The 20,606-nt window shown below is 34.9% G+C and overlaps 1 protein-coding gene and 1 long non-coding RNA gene across 10 annotated transcripts; one reads left to right on the forward strand and one right to left on the reverse strand.

Moving 5' to 3' along the window:
• Positions 1 to 21: 21 nt before the first annotated feature.
• On the reverse strand, positions 22 to 15,708 carry LOC129748221 (uncharacterized). 9 transcript variants are annotated; one of them, XM_055742745.1, is made up of 3 exons: positions 15,263 to 15,708; positions 11,844 to 15,129; positions 22 to 8,633 (listed from the first exon to the last, which is right to left on the reverse strand). In XM_055742745.1, exon 3 carries the CDS (start codon positions 8,622 to 8,624, stop codon positions 1,839 to 1,841), a length of 6,786 nt encoding a protein of 2,261 aa, XP_055598720.1. In that variant the 5' UTR covers positions 8,625 to 8,633; positions 11,844 to 15,129; positions 15,263 to 15,708; the 3' UTR covers positions 22 to 1,838. The 9 variants fall into 9 exon arrangements, with proteins under 9 accessions (XP_055598720.1, XP_055598714.1, XP_055598721.1 ...); XM_055742739.1 differs by having other exon boundaries at positions 11,844 to 14,835; positions 14,917 to 15,708; XM_055742746.1 differs by having other exon boundaries at positions 11,844 to 12,745; positions 13,618 to 15,708.
• A 3,568-nt stretch (positions 15,709 to 19,276) lies between these two features.
• Positions 19,277 to 20,321, forward strand: LOC129747076 (uncharacterized). The gene is made up of 2 exons (XR_008737440.1): positions 19,277 to 19,759; positions 19,824 to 20,321. It is a non-coding gene; the product is annotated as an uncharacterized LOC129747076 (long non-coding RNA).
• The last annotated feature ends 285 nt before the right edge of the window (positions 20,322 to 20,606 follow it).

The following is a 20,606-nucleotide window of genomic DNA, read 5'->3' on the forward strand; positions in this document are numbered from 1 at the left end:
TCTCCCGATCCGCTCAACTATTTTCAGTAAATTTCCTAGCGGTCTCCCGATCCGCTCTACAGTTTACCACAAAATTTTTTAGCGGTCTCCCGATCCGCTCAACTATTTTCAGTAAATTTCCTAGCGGTCTCCCGATCCGCTCTTCAGTTTTCCACAAAATTTCCTAGCGGTCTCCCGATCCGCTCAACAATTTTCAGCAAATTTCCTAATGGTCTCCCGATCCGCTCAACTATTTTCAGTAAATTTCCTAGCGGTCTCCCGATCCGCTCTACAGTTTTCCACAAAATTTTCTAGCGGTCTCCCGATCCGCTCAACAATTTTCAGCAAATTGCCTAGCGGTCTCCCGATCCGCTCTAAAGTTTTCCACAAATTTCCTAGCGGTCTCCCGATCCGCTCAACAATTTTCAGCAAATTTCCTAACGGTCTCCAGATCCGCTCAACTATTTTCAGTAAATTTCCTAGCGGTCTCCCGATCCGCTCTACAGTTTACCACAAAATTTTTTAGCGGTCTCCCGATCCGCTCAACTATTTTCAGTAAATTTCCTAGCGGTCTCCCGATCCGCTCTTCAGTTTTCCACAAAATTTCCTAGCGGTCTCCCGATCCGCTCAACAATTTTCAGCAAATTTCCTAATGGTCTCCCGATCCGCTCAACTATTTTCAGTAAATTTCCTAGCGGTCTCCCGATCCACTCTACAGTTTTCCACAAAATTTTCTAGCGGTCTCCCGATCCGCTCAACAATTTTCAGCAAATTTCCTAGTGGTCTCCCGATCCGCTCAACTATTTTCAGTAAATTTCCTAGCGGTCTCCCGATCCACTCTACAGTTTTCCACAAAATTTTCTAGCGGTCTCCCGATCCGCTCAACTATTTTCAGCAAATTTCCTAGTGGTCTCCCGATCCGCTCAACTATTTTCAGTAAATTTCCTAGCGGTCTCCCGATCCGCTCTACATTTTTCCACAAAGTTTCCTAGCGGTCTCCCGATCCGCTCTACAGTTTTCCACAAAATTTCCTAGTGGTCTCCTGATCCGCTCAAAAATTTACAGTAAATTTCCTAGCGTGTAAGGTAAAGCAATTGATCATTTTATTTCGCTTTGAGCAGTGATATCTTGTCAGCTTTATTCGGATTGACATTCGATCGAAACAATTGCGAGGTTTAACGTACGGTTAAATGTATGGTATGTATCGTATGGTATGAAATTTGAATAATAAAGTAATGATAATAATGATGATGATAATGTTCCCACCTCATTCCCCTACAACTATTTGAGCGTAGCGAGTAATATTTTCAAAAAGATTAAAAAGAACTTATTTTCAACAAGTCACATACCTTTACTGCTACAATTGTACTGAGAAACCTTTCAGATTTGGAACATTTAATGTAAAAACCGCGCAGTGCTCAAATATATGTAGACTTCTCTTTATTTTAGTTAAAAGACGGCAAAAAGCCACTGGAAATTCAACAACTATAAACATTATCATTATCATCATCATTATCATCGTCATCATTATCATTCTAGCGAATCGCAGCATAACTGTCTGTTTCTCGACACTACGTTCGATACACAAATACCAAAGTTTAACTGAGATCTGTAGTGACTTTTCTTATCAATGTTGACGCCTTACCAAAAATTTTATTTAAAATTAAACTGACTGTGCTTATACTCCAGGCATTTAATTTAACCTTGAAAGCTCTCAATGATATGGCACAGTGTAATAACAATATCACAATATCGCACGCAACACAACTTTTATGAACTGCACTCAATTTTAATCCACCAAATAATATGCTGCTTTGAATGGCATGTTTTAAATCGAAACCATTTGAACAAGTAAAAAATTAAGAAAACAGTTCCGTTTCTCTTACATCAATTACACTTATATTCGGAAACTCATATTTAGAATTAAGTTCTATTGGAAGAAGTACATTATAATGGGATGATCCGTAAATCAAAACAATCGGAGTGAATGATGCTACTGCTGGTCTAATTTCCAAACAATTAATTGGGGTTCCTTTGATAACGACAAAAATACTTCGCTGTAAAATAATACTCAATGCATATAAAGTGTCCGCATTACCCCAGGCACTGTCTTCACATGAAATACAAAGAAGTTTAAAAAATGATCCTGATTCAAGTAAATTTTCTCTGCCTTCAAAATAGGACTTATTTTGTAAAACGCTTCTGAATGCCAACGTTCGAAGAACATTTGACAAATTAGTATTCCCAATCAAAGAATATGAAATCGAATGAAACTGACAATTTCCATCTCTCGGAATTTCAATTTCAACAAATTCATCATGACAATACTGTTCATTCGCCCTCCTGTCGATATCTCGAAAATTATCAAAAATCTGAATTGGGCAAACTTTCAAATGCGTACAAGCAAGATCAAGTGATTCAGAATAATTTTCTAGCAATGACAAAATGCGGTATTCTGTATCTACATTAAAATCAATTGAAGTAACCAAAATATCTGATAACGCTTCATTCAAATTTCTAAAAAGTTCAGCGTTGGACCATTCTTCGTTTTCAAGTATCTGTGTTCTTGAATTTTCAATCAAAATATTAGCATCATTAAAAAGTTCTTCTGGAGGGTCATTGAAAAGTTCATTGTGGATGTTGTCATTGACAAAATTTGATAAAGAATTATCATAATACTCGCTTTCTAGAAATTCAGCAGAATCCAATTCCAATACTGTTTCACGAATTATTGCAAAGACTGGTTTGTGGTCAGAAAAATAAGACTCATATACACCAGTTGAAATATTTCTTATGTTCGAAAACACAATATCTAATCTTGAACCAAGATCTGTTGTAGGCTCGTTACAAACTAACTTATCAAAAAGATTCATTCTATTCAGGTATTTAACAAATTTTTTTGTTTCGTCACATGTACTGTTGAGATTGAAATTGAAATCTCCTATCAATATGGTTGGGTCATTATTACCGTTGTGAATTGAATTGAATACAGATATAAATTCATTATAATTAATTTTAGGTGATTTATAGCCTGTAAGAAGCGAAAGATGTCTATATTTTAGAATCACTAAGTCGGTGTGGCCAACATATTTATTGAGGTTATTGGCTTTAAAAACCGTCTTATGACTTTCTACTGAAATTATTAAACCAATTTTCGCATAGCATATTATACCTTTTGCAATGCCACTCTTAACAAACAATGGAAGTGTTTGTCTATCTGATCGGTAAACAATATTAAAATTGGGTATATTTACTTCATCGTTTGTCAGGATACCCGTTTCAGAAAATACAATTATGTCACATCTCGAATACCATGCATCTGCGTTGATATACTTCAAATTTTCTCTTAAAGATCTAGAATTCTGATAAGCAATTACCAATCCTGTGTGAGTTGTTAAATTATTAAAAGATAAAGTTAATTGTCTATACGTCTTCAATCTTTCCGTTTCTTTCAAACAAGCTCTGATAGTAGGATTGTCGGCCATATTTCCCGGAAAATTTCCTAATATATAAAGGCCAGATAGTTTCGAAACACGACTCAAGGCAACATAAATCAACTGACGTGTCGAGTTCCCTTTCTTGCGTAAATCAACGCATACTTTTGAATATGTTTGTCCCTGACTTTTATGAATTGTAAGCGCTTCACAGGGAACTAATGGGAATTGATTTCGAGTAATTTGATAGTCACGTTGAAAATGATTAGTCAAACTATATCTTTGTCTTTCAATAGGCGTCCAGTTTTTGTTAAGATTCAAATTTTCTGTAAATTCATGAAATTTAAGTCGAGCTTTTCTGCCAACTTTCTTACTGTCAAAATTAAGATACACTATGATAGGTTTACTTGACTGTGGATTACAAAAAACAAATTCCAAAACTCCAGTTGCACCGTTTACGATACCATCCGATACATCTAGATTTGCAGTTACCATGTACTTGATACCTTTTTTGAATTGTATAGAATATGGATACCCTCCACAATCTCTGGTAGTTTTAGCCTTCCAAATATCAAGTTTCTTTAAAATTTGTTCTTCTTTCAAATTGCCTGTCAATTTATCTTCAGCCAAACTTAAAATTTCTGTTTCATTAGACTCTGCTATTTTTATGGCATTATATCTGTCAACATCCAAATTCGTATAGTACAACCTTATAGCGTCACTAGGTACTTCATTTTCAGCGACTTCTCTACTTTTAAAAATGTTGATGTCTGCAGCATTCATAGTTCCCTGGGCAAAATTGTTTAACGCATTAACAAAGTCTAAGTCGTCTTTCTGCCTCATGACCTCAGTTAATTCATAAAATTCAAAATCCGCCCATAAAGGGGAAAGATCCAACGTCACCAAACAATCTCTGGGAGGGTTAAAAATGAATCTATCTTTGACCGGCGGAAGTTGTCGGAAATCTCCTACGGTTATTACAGATAAACCACCAAAACTTTCATCAACTCCTGTAATTTGGCGCAATCTTGTATCTATACGACTGAAAATGGTACTTCCAACCATTGATATTTCATCTATAACGATCAATTTACAATGTAACAACTGTTGACGTAAATTATTTGCGACGTCCATAGGTAAATCTGGAATGTTTCTAGTTTCAGTCAAAGGTAAGGCAAAGGCTGAGTGCAAAGTATTCCCTCCAATTAAAAAGGCAGCTTTGCCAGAAAACGCGCTCAATAACACTTTGACAGAATCTGATGATTGCCAAACTGAGGTTTCAACACAGTACTCCAGAAAATATGTAATCAATTGATATATTGTTGATATAACTAAACTTTTTCCCACACCTGCTGAGCCGGAAATGAAAATTTTAAAAGGTAACTTTTTCAGTTTAAAACATTTGTAAATATGAATTACAATTTCTCTTTGTCTGTTATTCAGCTTTCTTAGATTTTCAAGAAGATCACGTTTGTTTACTTTCGGAGGAGCAGAATACACAAATGGAGTAAAAGTTTTCGGTCTATCAATACCTCCTTGTACAAGAATATCAATTTCATGATCTTTAGACAACTGATTTTGTTCAAATTCGGAAATTTCTTCGTTTTCTAATTCTGCTCTATTATCATTTGCGGCTTCTATTGCTTTGTCTATTACATCATCTGACAGTATTTGAAATTTAGAACGATTTCTAGTAATAACACCTAGGTTATTATTATACACTTCCAACCAGTTCACTGTTTCAATTTCATTGATTTCATTTCTCCAAGGATAGAATAGAAGTAGTTGCTCTCGATAATAATTGTCGGGATCTTGTTCGATTTTGTATCGATTATATCTCAGAATTCGAGCTATTTTTCTTCTCTTATGGTTAGGATTTTCTCTATCTACTTCTGTTTCTTCAATGTCCTCTTCTTCATCAGAAATCTCTGACCTGTTTTTATCAGAACGTCTTTTTCCTTTAGTTTTAAAATAAAATGCAGCGTACTCAGCTAAACAAATGTTCTGTAAATCTACCCGTTCCGCATAATATGTTATGATATCTTTACCAGCGATATCAGTACTATCTTTGCACATTGATCTTAATTGTTTTTCTGATTTAAGAAAAACTACTCTATCTTCAGATTTACAGGTGCTGATATATATATGAGTTCGACTGAAATGGGACAAAGGAATACTTAAACAGTGATAAATAGCTTCGCTGACACTCATTAGATTCGAATTGATAAATTTGTTAGCAATTGTTCTTAACTTTTCAAGATAAGTAGTATTTCTTTTATCTAATTCATTTTGCAGTTCTTTCAATTGCTTCGAGAGTCCCGATTCAGACTTAGCTATGTAATCAACAATGTATGCTGCAACGCCGTATTCATCTAGAATAAGCTGCAAATCTGTATTTGACTCCATTAAATTCAATATTATTGGATTATAAGAATTGATATCAACTTCACAACTCCTGCGTTTGTAAAATATTGTAACTTTACTTATAGAAGCTCTTAAAGCGGTGATGTAATCATCTTTTGTCAAATCTAAGCTATCTAAAATTTCTTCAAAACTAAGATTTGATCTTTCTTTACTTGAATATAGAACTTCCATCGTTTCTTTTATTCTCTGTAGATTTTTCTTAACCGCTGCAGAAACTTCGTTCTTGGGCAATGGTATAAGAATTTTAGTTTCTGCTAGAACAAACTTTGGAAAATTAAATCTACAAGTGTTTTTATTACTTCGTCCTTTTGAACATGTATCAGTATGCTTGTGACGCAAATATTTACAAAGTGGATTATCAGCATCATACTGACATGTGATAAATGTGTCTGCAAACTTTTCAAAAGCTTTTATACTATCTTCATTATTTAAATCTAGACAAGGTGCATCTTCAATAAACAGTAACATATGGTCATGGGGAGATCCCCTCATTTGAAATTCGCGCCTTCGATAAAAATCTGATATTTTATACGGTTGGAATGGGCCTGAGCTTTGTTTCATTAGTTTCATTAGCTCAGTAATTTTAAAATCATAGTACAATGCTGAGTATACAGGATTTTCTTTGATAAGATCGTGTTTTTGTTGTTCCGGAAGGTTAAGAGCTTGCAATAACGAAATTTGTTTCCCTGTAGTCTTTAATACCAAACCTTGTATCAATTCAGGCCATTTATTTTCAACTGCAGACACGGTTAAGAAAAACATTGGTTTTCCGCACTGCCGCAACATTGCAAAAAGATTCTTTTTCTTGGCGCTCCAAAAACTTGGAGAACACCTGATGTGCTTTAAAAAATTCAACCCATCATTATGCTGCCTAAGCTCTGCAATAAACTGGGGATTTAGTGCTTCCTCAACTGTAACACCTTTAGCATTAGATTTCTTTTTTAATGTAAGTGTAGTTGAACTAAGAACTTCTGATTCCAATTTGATTTTGGCCAAATATAAAATTCTGAATGCAGAAATTTTTACTGTGTGACAACGTACTTCCCATTTAATTAAATCAGATCTTGTAATATTTTTGTTAAGTATTTGCCTTTTTTTTCCAGCGAAAATTTTTGGAAAACAAAAACATTCAACATCTGGTTGAATGTGAACCGAAACAGGCCAGTGATTTTGTCCTGGGGCCATAACAATAGTGGCATGTTGTGCAGTTTGTTGATTGAAGTCGAAAAGTAAACATTCATCGTCATCATCCACCAAGTGTTCATAAAATTCATCGTCAACCTCTAAATCGTCTAATTGTAAATTCGAATTCACCTCTTGTTCAAAGCCAGAAAAGGGTTGATTATTCCTAATATTACCTTCGTCACTTGAAGCAACTTGATTTTCACCGTCAACTAAATTTATGACATTGTTCTGATTGATTTCTTCCGTGAGAGTTCTCATTCCATAAGAAGAAACTTGTATATCATGTCTTTTGTATAATTCAGTATTTTTCAAGTAATCAAGAGCTTCTGATACATATGACACACGGACCAATCCACTTATATATGTGGAAGAGTGACCCATATGTCGTTTGAATTCCACCGGTATAGGTATAACATCAAGATTATTTAGTTGTCTTGGCAAAGACGAAACCATTAGGGGCACACTACTAGGCACATGAATTGCACTCCCTTTCATTCCAAGCTGTGGATTACAAGCACGTTTTGACATGAGAACAACCTTTTGGAAAGCAACATAAGGAGAAACTATTCTTTCTTCAATATCATTAAGTCTTGTAATGCATTCGGGAACCGGCGGTAATTTTAAGCCCCAACTTGAAGCAAGCTTGGGAATTTTACCTTCTTTTACATATTTAATGCAAGTTTTACACAGAAAATTACAAGAATTTTGAAAATAATAATTCAAGGTTTGTGAATCGCAAGTATTCTGAACGTTTTCGTTTTTCAGAATTTTATCAATTATCTGTTTAGAAATTTTTTGAACACTCTTAAAGAAAAATGAACCCTCGCAGCTTGCGCATACATAACTGGGCATCTGCTTTCTATTCTCAATGAATTCCCTTATTGATTTCGATTGAATATCATTCGAACGAATTAGAAGGTTGTAGTATTTGTCTCGATGAGCTATGAATTCATTCATTCTTTGCTCCCGTCGTGATAATCTGTTGCGTGCATTTTCATTAACATGATACGTTTCATTGCTTCTCTGTAAACGTATATTCAACAAATTTGAAGGATTCGGCACAGCTTGGACGTTTACGTGTCTTAAACGTTTTTCTGCTAATTTGCATAAAATATTATTCTTCTCTCTTGCATAGTATTCCATGTTTTCATTTCTTATCTTACGCATACGAAATCTGTTTATTTTTTTTTCATTTTCGTAATAGCTCATATCTGCTCTTATTTCTCGAATCCTTTTAGCATTTTTTTCTCGAATGATTGAAGAAATTTCAATATCTCTTCTTTTCCTCTGATATCGAAACTGTATTTTTTGTTGTTCTTGCTCTTCATATGAGTTATCTTCGTTTACAATAGGATAAGCATAATCATCAATTGCTTCTGCATGATTCAAAATTTCTCTTTGTCGATTTTCTTCACTGTAACAATTTTGATTTGTTTGTATTTCTTCCAAAATTGTTGCGTTTGGTTGATTAGAAAAACTGACATCTGATTTTCTTTTTTGCTCATTTATAACGGAAGCAAGTTTTTTAATGTACTTTTGCTTATTGTGTAAACGAAGTTTTTTTGCTTTGTATTCCGATGAATATTTTTTGGTGCGAGACATGTTTAAAAACTGAAATAAAAAATTTGAAAAAGTTTCAAGTTTAATATTTAGATTCGTTTAATTCTAACCAATGTTTATAAAAAAGAAATCATTAATTTAAATAAAATTAATTGAATATTATAAAATAAGGCAATCGTGATAAATTTAGTTAATCACCGAACGCTTTGAATTCTATCATTTTCAGAAAAAAGTTTTGATCTTTATTGATTATTTCGGAACGAAATTTGAATAAATTAGTTATAAATTTAGTAACCATAAAATAACCATATTTCTCATCAAAATAACTTCAAATGTGTTTGAAATCAAATAAACACCATTGCAGTATCCGAACAAAGTCATCTTATAAATGAGTGGGTGGAAACTTAAAATTAAAGGAAAGCTATTATAACTTAATAAAAATACAAAAACAAAAAATATATTTACGACCCTTAGAGCCAAAGGGGTATAGATGCATAAAAGAATAATTCGAGAAAACACGCTTTTAAGTTGTCGTTTTTTGGTCATTTTCCATATATTATTCAAAAATAGGTATTTTTGTTTCAAACGTAGAAGTGTTTAAGTAAATAGACTTAAAATTACCCGATAAAATTACCAAATTCATATTGAAATGTAAAAAATTGTAAAGTATTGCTAACTCAAAATCGACCATATTTGCAATTATACCCCTTTGGCTCTGATGTCTTTTTTCAATCCAAATATTGAATATCAATCGATAATGTCAATATAATTTGTTCCGATAACACGATTTTAAAATAGAAACCAATCGAGGCGCCAGGATCAGATGAACATCATTTTCATTGGAATAATTAAATTTGACAGGTTTCCAAATTTAAGCCAAATACCAGTTAAAGTACACAAAGGTAAGTAGGACGGTTTTTCATATAGTACAACTTAAATCTTTTAAGAAAATCAACAGTGGATCTATTTAGACAAAACTACGATCAATTTGATGCAGAATATGTTGTATACTAATACAGAAGATATAAGTATGATCGAGATAAGTTATCTCATTTTTCCTAGAATTTGTCGTCCCTCTGCTAGGTCCAGTGTTGACACAACTCGCGAAAGTTATCACTAGAACTAATGAACCGCTGGTTTCTTCACTTACTCTGCTTTATAAGGTAAGTAGGGATGGTAGATTTTCTCTATCTTCTGAATGATAGGATTGTTTCAATGTAAAGTTTGTCGCCAAGAACCCGCTAGATTAAAAATGCAATTGAAAATGATGCACATCATCTCGACATATCAGTTATAATTAAAAGTAAACCAAAAATCGCTGAAAACACCCGTTATTGTCGTAATCGTATCCGTTTCACAGTTATTAGATAGATTAAAAATGAATTAAACATTCTAAATTAAAAATTTGAAAAATAGTGCCCCGTGATGTTCAAACATTCATCGTCCCCAAATACCCCGGTGTACCTTTTAAGATGCAGGAAGACGATTGTGATTGATTGAGGCTAAATAAAATTGAACGAGATTTCGAAATCTGTAGAAATAACAGCTTATTTCCAAAAATTCAAAAATTTGATTATTTTATCATGTTTTCGAATATTCAAAACACATAAAAATCTCCAATAAAAATACCATGGATTTGACTAGACTATTTGTTGTAAATGTAAAACGTTAAAAATATTCATACCTTTTCGAGATATTTGGAATAAAAGCAATGCTCTCGTGAGCTTTCATTACGTCGAATAACACAAAATTTGAAAAGCTGAGAATTTCACTTAATATTCTGTATTATTGCATCGTCGACCCACATGGTTGAAATAGCTACTGATAAAGGCTTCAATATTCTGTATTATTGCATCGTCGACCCACATGATTGAAATAGCTACTGTTCAAGTTTCAAAATGAGAGTTCGGCTGCCCCAGAACCAACAAAACAGCCTGACGCTGTAACTCCTACCACCAGCCACCCGAATTCTAATTCCCAGACTAAGGAAAGGGGTAGCAGTGACAAAAAGTGAACACAGGGGCAAACATGTATCATTCGCCCCGAAGTATTAAGTGATTTTCATGTGTACTCACAATAAGGCAACATGTTGCATAAGTGATCGCTGTACAGTGTCAGTTTACTGCCCGCAACATTGCCGAACATGTGATATCTGTCCGAAACATTATAAATCCGGACTGCAAAAAGCTTGACTTCCGAGCCGTACAAAATAGCCTCTATATTCCCGCAAGCAAAAGCTTCTCTGATCAATATAAGGTACACCGGGGCAAGTGCAAACGTTCAAATTTTCTGTGTTACAAAAAAAAGTAAAAAATATTTCTTCTTCTAGAAAATGTTGTTTAGACCCAAACAAACAATCTGACATAGATAAACTAAACTTTCTTTAAATTTTTCACTAAAAACACGGCATTGTTTGATCACACACGAATTCAAGTACGTACTAGACATGAACAGTGTGTTTTTGTTTTGCATATTTTGGCTACAAAAAAGGGCATTCAAATCCGATTTTTCGTTAAAATGTGAGTGTTTGAGAACGATATTCAAGTGAAAGCAGAACATTTATGATAAATTTTTAGTAAACCCCGAAAGTTGTGAACGTAATATTCGCTCTTGTTAAACCACACTGCGGGGCAAGTGCAAACGACACTACCAGGGTAAGTGCAAACGCACCTTTAAGCCATGTAACATCAGCCATTTCAGAAAATTCATCACCAAAATAGTTCAGCATTATATTAAAATGGTCAGAAGGGGTATCCAAAGTGTTGTATCTGAAGCGAATGTTCATAGTTCCGCAATGCCTTAGTAAATGAAGGTCTTTTGCTTAAAACAACAGTCACCAAAAATGGAGTTCCAAAAAGTTATCAATATTGCAAGAAAACAGCAAATATATAAATAAAAGTTGATAAAACATACCGGAACATGTATTCAATTCATTTTAGGACCGATATACTGACTCATCTGTGAATTAGTTTGGAAAAAGTATTGCGTTTGCACTTGCCCCCAATCCTAAATAAGTCTTAGAAGGTGTTATGGCAATTATGAAAAACGAAAAAAAAACCTAAGAGGCCGGGTGTTTCGAAGTCAGCAACTCTGATCCTAGCGCCTCAATGATTTGAACGTAGTTCATTAAAAACAAGTTAATCAGAAGTTTAATCAGAAATCGAATCTGGACCTCAAACCCTTATATTTTAACTAAATAACTCAACTAAAATCAAAAAAAATAAATCGGATTGTTGCATAATAAAAAGTTAATGTACGTACCTTATACGCACCAACAATAGTTAAGGCACCAACAATAGTTAAGGCACCAACAATAGTTAAGGCACCAACAATCGACTTTCCACGCACTGGTACTTTTCTTTTTGTATCTATTTCACCGTTATTTACAAGAATAAAATGTAGACAACTTTCAGCGCCAATTCGAAGTGAAATAAATGGAGGCTGCCAGCCTGAAAAAGGGATGTATAGAATTGCTGTCAGTCAACCTGCCAGTCAGTCAACACAACGCCTACCTATATGCTGTTAAGTATTACACTGTGATCAAGAAAACCAAAATTCGGAAAGATAGTTAATCCAAAATTAATCTGATAATACATTTTATAATAGCGAGCGTTCTACCAAGGAGTTAAAATTTGTATTTTTAAAAATTATGTTGAAATATTTTACAAATGTGGATGACAAAATATAATTATGAGTGTAAATCTTAGTTTATTAATACGTACAATATGAATCGTAAATTTCAAATTGCATTCATTATTGTGAATTCAAGATTTTAATTCTAAATTTGAATCTTGATTTTCAATCTGAATTCTGAACTGAATGATGGTTTTTGAATTTGGACTGTGCACTACTACATCTAATTCTATAAACGATGTAAATATCAGCAACGTTAATGAAAATTAAGCTATAATTTTCACTAAAGAGCATACAATTTCAGCGAAATTTTAATATATGGTCATAACACAAAAAATCTTAATTTTGGCTTTCGTATTCAGTGAATCAATTTGGAAGAACTTACGATTTGGTCATCATCGGACACAGGCAACACGTAGCGATTCAAGACAGCTGACACCCTTGCACCCTTGTACGTTTTCCTCCTTTGTGTTGTTGAACGAATATGTCACAAAATTTGAATTCACTTATCCGGAACAATTACCAGAAGACTGTAAGAACGCACGTCATAATTGAATGTCCACCGTTGTCAGCGTAAAATTACGTCCATTATTGTGCGGCTTAGAATGTAATTTCCTGTGGGAATCATCCGGATGTTACACAATAATGAATGTTACAATCAAACGTACATTCGAGCGGAGTATCTTAGCACCATTATGCACACTGGTTTGGCCCGGGAGGTTGTTCGCACGGAAGACGCGTTTGTTACCTGAATCTCCAGGCTGTAAAACTCGAAACGAAGAGTATTTCCCCGCAGAAATAGAACCGGAAAAAGAACCCGAAATTTTACAGACACGGCGCCTAAGGGTTTCCCGTTCGCTCCGCACCACGATGACATTAACAAATTTGAATAGTAATAACCCGGGGTCATTAACAAATATGAATAGTAATAACCCTTATAAAATTGTCGAAAATGTGTACGGGGAAGAAACTGCACTAATTTAAAATATGGTCATAACACAAAAAATCTTAATTTTGGCTTTCGTATTCAGTGGATCAATTTGGGAAGAAACTTACGATTTGGTCATCATCGGACACAAGCAACACGTAGCGATCCAAGACAGCTGACACCCTTGCCGTCCGTCTAATGAGTCTCGTTTTCCTGCTTTGTGTTGTTGAACGAACATGTCACAAAATTTGAATTCACTTATCCGGAACAATTACCGGAAGACTGTCCACCGTTGTCAGCGTAAAATTACGTCCGTTATGTGCGGCTTAGAATGTAATTTCCTGTGGGAATCATCCGGATGTTACACAATAATGAATGTTACAATCAAACGTACATTCGAGCGGAGTATCTTAGCATCATTATGCACACTGGTTTGACCCGCGAGGTTGTTCGCACGAAAGACGCGTTTGTTACCTGAATCTCCAGGACACTGTAAAACTCGAAACGAAGAGTATTTCCCCGCAGAAATAGAACCGGAAACGGAACCCGACGTTTTACAGACACGGCGCCTAAGGGTTTCCCGTTCGCTCCGCACCACGATGACATTGGTTGATGCCGACCCGCGATGGATTCCGACGCGACGATGAATGACAAGTGCGTGTCGGTGTGTGTGAAGGGTCTTACATAAGTTTTGACTTATCGCCGAGGGGCGTCCTAATGGCTTATAGATGCTTCGAGTAATTACTCGTTCAAATCGGTCGTTATGGCATCCCACATGTAAATCTTAGTTTAATAATATGTACATTATGAATCGTGAATTTCAAATTGCATTCATTATTGTGAATTCAAGATTTTAATTCTAAATTTGAATCTTGAATTTCAATCTGAATTCTGAACTGAATGATGGTTTTTGAATTTGGACTGTGCACTACTACATCTAATTCTATAAACGATGTAAATATCAGCAACGTTAATGAAAATTAAGCTATAATTTTCACTAAAGAGCATACAATTTCAGCGAAATTTTAATATATGGTCATAACACAAAAAATCTTAATTTTGGCTTTCGTATTCAGTGAATCAATTTGGAAGAACTTACGATTTGGTCATCATCGGACACAGGCAACACGTAGCGATTCAAGACAGCTGACACCCTTGCACCCTTGTACGTTTTCCTTCTTTGTGTTGTTGAACGAATATGTAACAAAATTTGAATTCACTTATCCGGAACAATTACCAGAAGACTGTAAGAACGCACGTCATAATTGAATGTCCACCGTTGTCAGCGTAAAATTACGTCCGTTATTGTGCGGCTTAGAATGTAATTTCCTGTGGGAATCGTCCGGATGTTACACAATAATGAATGTTACAATCAAACGTACATTCGAGCGGAGTATCTTAGCACCATTATGCACACTGGTTTGGCCCGGGAGGTTGTTCGCACGGAAGACGCGTTTGTTACCTGAATCTCCAGGACACTGTAAAACTCGAAACGAAGAGTATTTCCCCGCAGAAATAGAACCGGAAAAAGAACCCGAAATTTTACAGACACGGCGCCTAAGGGTTTCCCGTTCGCTCCGCACCACGATGACATTAACAAATTTGAATAGTAATAACCCGGGGTCATTAACAAATATGAATAGTAATAACCCTTATAAAATTGTCGAAAATGTGTACGGGGAAGAAACTGCACTAATTTAAAATATGGTCATAACACAAAAAATCTTAATTTTGGCTTTCGTATTCAGTGGATCAATTTGGGAAGAAACTTACGATTTGGTCATCATCGGACACAAGCAACACGTAGCGATCCAAGACAGCTGACACCCTTGCCGTCCGTCTAATGAGTCTCGTTTTCCTCCTTTGTGTTGTTGAACGAACATGTCACAAAATTTGAATTCACTTATCCGGAACAATTACCGGAAGACTGTCCACCGTTGTCAGCGTAAAATTACGTCCGTTATGTGCGGCTTAGAATGTAATTTCCTGTGGGAATCATCCGGATGTTACACAATAATGAATGTTACAATCAAACGTACATTCGAGCGGAGTATCTTAGCATCATTATGCACACTGGTTTGGCCCGCGAGGTTGTTCGCACGAAAGACGCGTTTGTTACCTGAATCTCCAGGACACTGTAAAACTCGAAACGAAGAGTATTTCCCCGCAGAAATAGAACCGGAAACGGAACCCGACGTTTTACAGACACGGCGCCTAAGGGTTTCCCGTTCGCTCTGCACCACGATGACATTGGTTGATGCCGACCCGCGATGGATTCCGACGCGACGATGAATGACAACTGCGTGTCGGTGTGTGTGAAGGGTCTTACATAAGTTTTGACTTATCGCCGAGGGGCGTCCTAATGGCTTATAGATGCTTCGAGTAATTACTCGTTCAAATCGGTCGTTATGGCATCCCACATGTAAATCTTAGTTTATTAATATGTACATTATGAATCGTGAATTTCAAATTGCATTCATAATTGTGAATTCAAGATTTTAATTCTAAATTTGAATCTTGAATTTCAATCTGAATTCTGAACTGAATGATGATTTTTGAATTTGGACTGTGCGCTACTACACCTTATTCTACAAACGATGTAAATATCAGCAACGTTATTGAAAATTAAACTGTAATTTTCACTAAAGAGCATACAATTGCAGCGAAATTTTTATTCATAGTATCATAATGTTTTAACGCTGTTTTTTATGGTGCGCAACACAAACTCAATACACAGAAGCACACAATTACAATCACATACATGTAAATTTCAAGCATATTTTATCAGTAAACGCGGAGAAACTTTTTTGTTGAATTGTGCGTGGGGATCTTAACTATTCCTGTCTTATAGGTTTGTACAATGGTGTATAGTTCAAAATGTGGACAAGTACTATAATTTTTGTTAAGAGATGCCTTCAAATAATATAAATTTAAAGATATTGATGCAATCCGGAAAGATATTCACATCGGTTGCGGTGGCCCAAGCAGGGATCCAACTTCTTTACTCAAAATAAAAAAAATTCAGAGCGAAAGAAAAAGATACCAAAATGATAATTTATTCATTTTTCCCGAGAAAATCTATTACATTTGATGAGTTCTTTTCCACGTCAATAGAGGGTACGTTAAAAAATTATGATTGAGAAGCCATCAAGTCAAGGAACCATAAGCACTTACGAATTATCAAAATGTTATCCAATAACAAGCTTATCTGCCCTCTCTTAGCACTTGTGAGTCAATTCTGGCGAAATTAACTGCTATGTTAGCGCTTATGGTTACTTGGGACAGTCAATATAAAGTCATTTTTACATTGTTGAGGGCTAAGCAGAAAGGCCGGGGTCATTAACAAATATGAATAGTAATAACCCTAATAAAATTATCGAAAATGTGTACGGGGAAGAAACTGCACTAATTTAAAATATGGTCATAACACAAAAAATCCCAATTTTGGCTTTAGTATTCAGTAGATCAATTGGAAGAAAACTTACGATTTGGTCATCATCGGACACAGGCAACACGTAGCGATTCAAGACAGCTGACACCTTGCCGTCCGTCTTATAAGTCTCGTTTTCCTCCTTTGTGTTGTTGCACGAACGTGTCACAACTTCGAATTCACTTATCCGGAACAATTACCAGAAGACTGTAAGAACGAACGTCATAATTGAATGTCCACCGTTGTCAGCGTTAAAATTACGTCCGTTATCGTGCGCCTTAGAATGTAATTTCCTGTGGGATTCATCCGGGTGTTACACAATAATGAATGTTACAATCAAACGTACATTTGAGCGGAGTATCTTAGCATCATTATGCACACTGGTTTGGCCCGGGAGGTTGTTCGCACGGAAGACGCGTTTGTTAAACTGAATCTCCAGGACACGGCGCCTGAGGGTTTCCCGTTCGCTCCGCACCACGATGACATTGGTTGATGCCGACCCGCGATGGATTCCGACGCGACGATGAACAATATCCTTATAATTTTTTAACACCATGAAAATAAAGTAAGTAGAAGCCTGAATTCCATTTGAAATTTTGCTTTTGGCCAAAGTGGCGCGCGTTCAAATTAAAAACTACACGATGAATTATAAATAGGTAAAAAATGTAAAAGTTTACCAACCATCGTTTTGGTTTGGATCAGAGGTGCCAGGTATCCTGATTTATCAGGATTTGTCCTGACTTCCGAGAGACCGTCCTGATTTTTCAAAAACTTTCGAGTTAACCTGATTTTTTGAAAATTTGTCACTAAAATGTCCTGATTTGTCATAAAAACTTCATGAATATGATCGAATTTGTAGTTAAAGTATGAGAAAATCGAATAAATAGGTTATAAAAAAGTTTAAACCATGGTAATTTTCGGTTCAGATGATATTTACGGTGTTTTTCAATATGAACTACCACCGGCCAGCCAACAAGCTGCGTACTGTGATTGCATAAATCCAGGCGCTTACAGCACTGTCTTGCGCCTTTATTTATGCAATCTAAGCAGAAATTATTATTATTTTCATGAATCAAGAGTGATGCAGTGATGCAGTGAATTTCACTTTTCCAACCCTGGATAATATATTGTGATGGTATGTTTGGCTGGTCTGTAAACTTTCTTAAATTTCCACCATTAAAAAACTTACGATCAAAATCAATTGAGAACATGAATATGAAATAAAGATTACAATATAAAAAAAGGTTCCCAACCATGTGTTTCAAATAATAAAACATTTGCTCTGGGTAACCTATAGAGTGAAGACAGCAAGTAAAGAGTATCAATGATTCTATAACATAGAGTCCAATGATCGGTAAAACATATTTTCAAATTTGTATCTATGTTCATTTTTACAATTTTCAGTTTAGTAAATGGAATGTCGGCCTGGTCTCAACGCATAGGTATATCGGTCATGAAAAACCTACCGATCGAAACCAATTAAAAACATGAATATAAAATTAAAGATAACAATATAAAAAAATTAAAGATTACAATATAAAAAAAAGGTTCCCAACCATGTGTTTGAAATAATTCAACATTTGCTCTGGGTAACCTATGGAGTCAAGACAGCCAGAATAGAGTATCAATGATTCTAACATAGAGTACAATGATCGGTTAAATATATTTTCAAATTTGTATCTATGTTCATTTTTACAATTTTCAGTTTAGTAAATGGAATGTCGGCCTGGTCTCAACGCATATGTATATCGATTATTAAAAAACATACCGATCAAAATCAATTAAGAAGACGAATATAAAATTAAAGATTACAATATAAAAAAAAGGTTCCCAACCATGTGTTTCAAATAATTCAACATTTGCTCTGGATAACCTATCGAGTCAAGACAGCAAGAATAGAGTATCTATGATTCTAACATAGAGTACAATGATCGGTTAAATATATTTTCAAATTTGTATCTATGTTCATTTTTACAATTTTCAGTTTAGTAAATGGTTAGTCGGCCTGGTCTACACGCATAGGTGTATCGATCAAAATCGATTTAAAAGGCGAATATAACATAACAAATACAATTTCAAAAAATACAATATCAAAAAAAGGTCCCCAACAATGTGTTTCAAATATTTCTACGTTTGCTCTGTATAACCTGTGACATAAGTGACAAAATGACAACATTGAAAATATTGATATTTCAAAGTTGTCAAAATGTTTAATTTCTATAGTTAATTCGATCGATTATTGTAACCTACGTTGAAGCATCGTATTTTAGTCTAGCAGTTGTAATTTTACTCAATTATTTTTTCAAATTATTCGCTTCCTTTACTTGAAAGGTTGAATTATTTGAAACACATGGTTAGGCATCTTTTTTAAAAATTATACTCTTCATTTTTAGAGCTCTTATATTTTATAGATATATGATCATAATGTCATAGAAATGGGATCATACAAGATATTCCAGTATTCAATCATTCAACAATTTTCAATAAGTTTACAATTATGTTATTATTTATGTGAATTATTTATTATGTTAATTATTTCAAAATACTTTTATCCTATAAAAAATTTTGAATCTTAATTTCGGTCTCTAGAAAATCAGGACAAATCCTGATAAATCAGGTTACCTGGCACCTCTGAGTACAAGAGAAACAACATCAACAACTGAACAATTGTAATGCACGTCAGAGGTGCCAGGTGTCCTGACTTTTCAGGACTTGTCCTGACTTTCGAGAGGTTGTCAAAATCTATTTTGGCTTTGGAAAAACAATTATAAGGCCATATACTCTGGGGAAATGCCATTACCAGAACAATTTGTTTTCTCTAACTCAATTTTGCTCTTCTTATAGCCAAAAGGCTTTCTCCAGATCTACCAAAACTCGAAAATAACGGTTGTTGCAAATCACAGTGTAAACAAAAAAACAAAAATAATTCGTGATTCAAATTTGATTCCTGTTGTTCTTAAATACTCTGCAGTGAGAACAGCTACCGAAAGCTAATTTCCTCGTAACTTTTAGAAAAAAAAGTTTGATATTTTCTGTCCACCGCCGGATCCGTTGTTCAAACATTCCAAGAGTAATTAGCATTCCGGCAAACTGCTTCAGAAAGTTCGAGCACGAAGTTGTCTTCCTCCTGAAAAATCGGAACCATAAAATCTTCAGAAATGGTTATCAACTTTTCGGAATTAACAGGTAAATAACTCCAAAATTATTGTATTTATCACACAGAAATTAAAAAGCAATATGTATGTTTTAGATGTTTCGGAATACGGCTTGTTCGCTGAAAGTGATCGGAATAAAACCGGCGAGTATAGCTGTGTGCTGCTGAATTCTTCTCTATTCATTAGGAACAAATACCGCCACCGGATCATCTCAGAATCATGGAAGTGTTTATGCATAAAATCTTTGAAATGGACAGCGGAAGATGGATTACGATACTGCTAATTAATGGATACCTACATTCGAGTTGGATGAAAAAAGTACTACTTCCGGGAACAGAAACAGCTACGATTTTTTACATGTTCCGAATTGAAAGGGCAGCTTAACTCCATTTTAAATTAATAATTCAATAGTGAAAGTGAATTCAACATTGTGATAAAATTTTATTTGATAATTAAGAATACAGAATTTAAAAACATTTATTTTTTATCTTTGCTACTTAAAGATCTGTTTGATAGGTATCTTACGAACACATTCGAAGCTTCTTTGGGGGGTCCAATTCCGATAGCAAATAAAAGTTTACAGTCGATTCTTGCATGCTTGTTTCTTACAGAATGTGATCACTTAACACTTGAGCAGAACAATTACTGACGGCCTGGTTAAACTCTGAAGAAAAATGTTCGTGTTTCGAAATCCACCCGTGTTGTGCAACCCAGCAGGCCCACAAAAACTTGATCAGCAAGCTCCGTAAGAGTGTTCTGCTACTGAAAATATCCTGCTCGAGTCTTGCCTTCGATAGCTAATCAACGAATTGATGATTATTATTCCTCGTTTTAAATTTTTACCACCACAAAAGTTTACTTCGCCAGTACATATTTCG

This window comes from Uranotaenia lowii, chromosome 2, assembly GCF_029784155.1.
Source record: "Uranotaenia lowii strain MFRU-FL chromosome 2, ASM2978415v1, whole genome shotgun sequence".
NCBI lineage: Eukaryota > Metazoa > Arthropoda > Insecta > Diptera > Culicidae > Uranotaenia > Uranotaenia lowii.

Coding starts and splice junctions, on each gene's coding strand:
- LOC129748221 (XM_055742745.1), bottom strand. CDS start 8,624: ATGTCTCGCACCAAAAAATATTCATCGGAATACAAAGCAAAAAAACTT.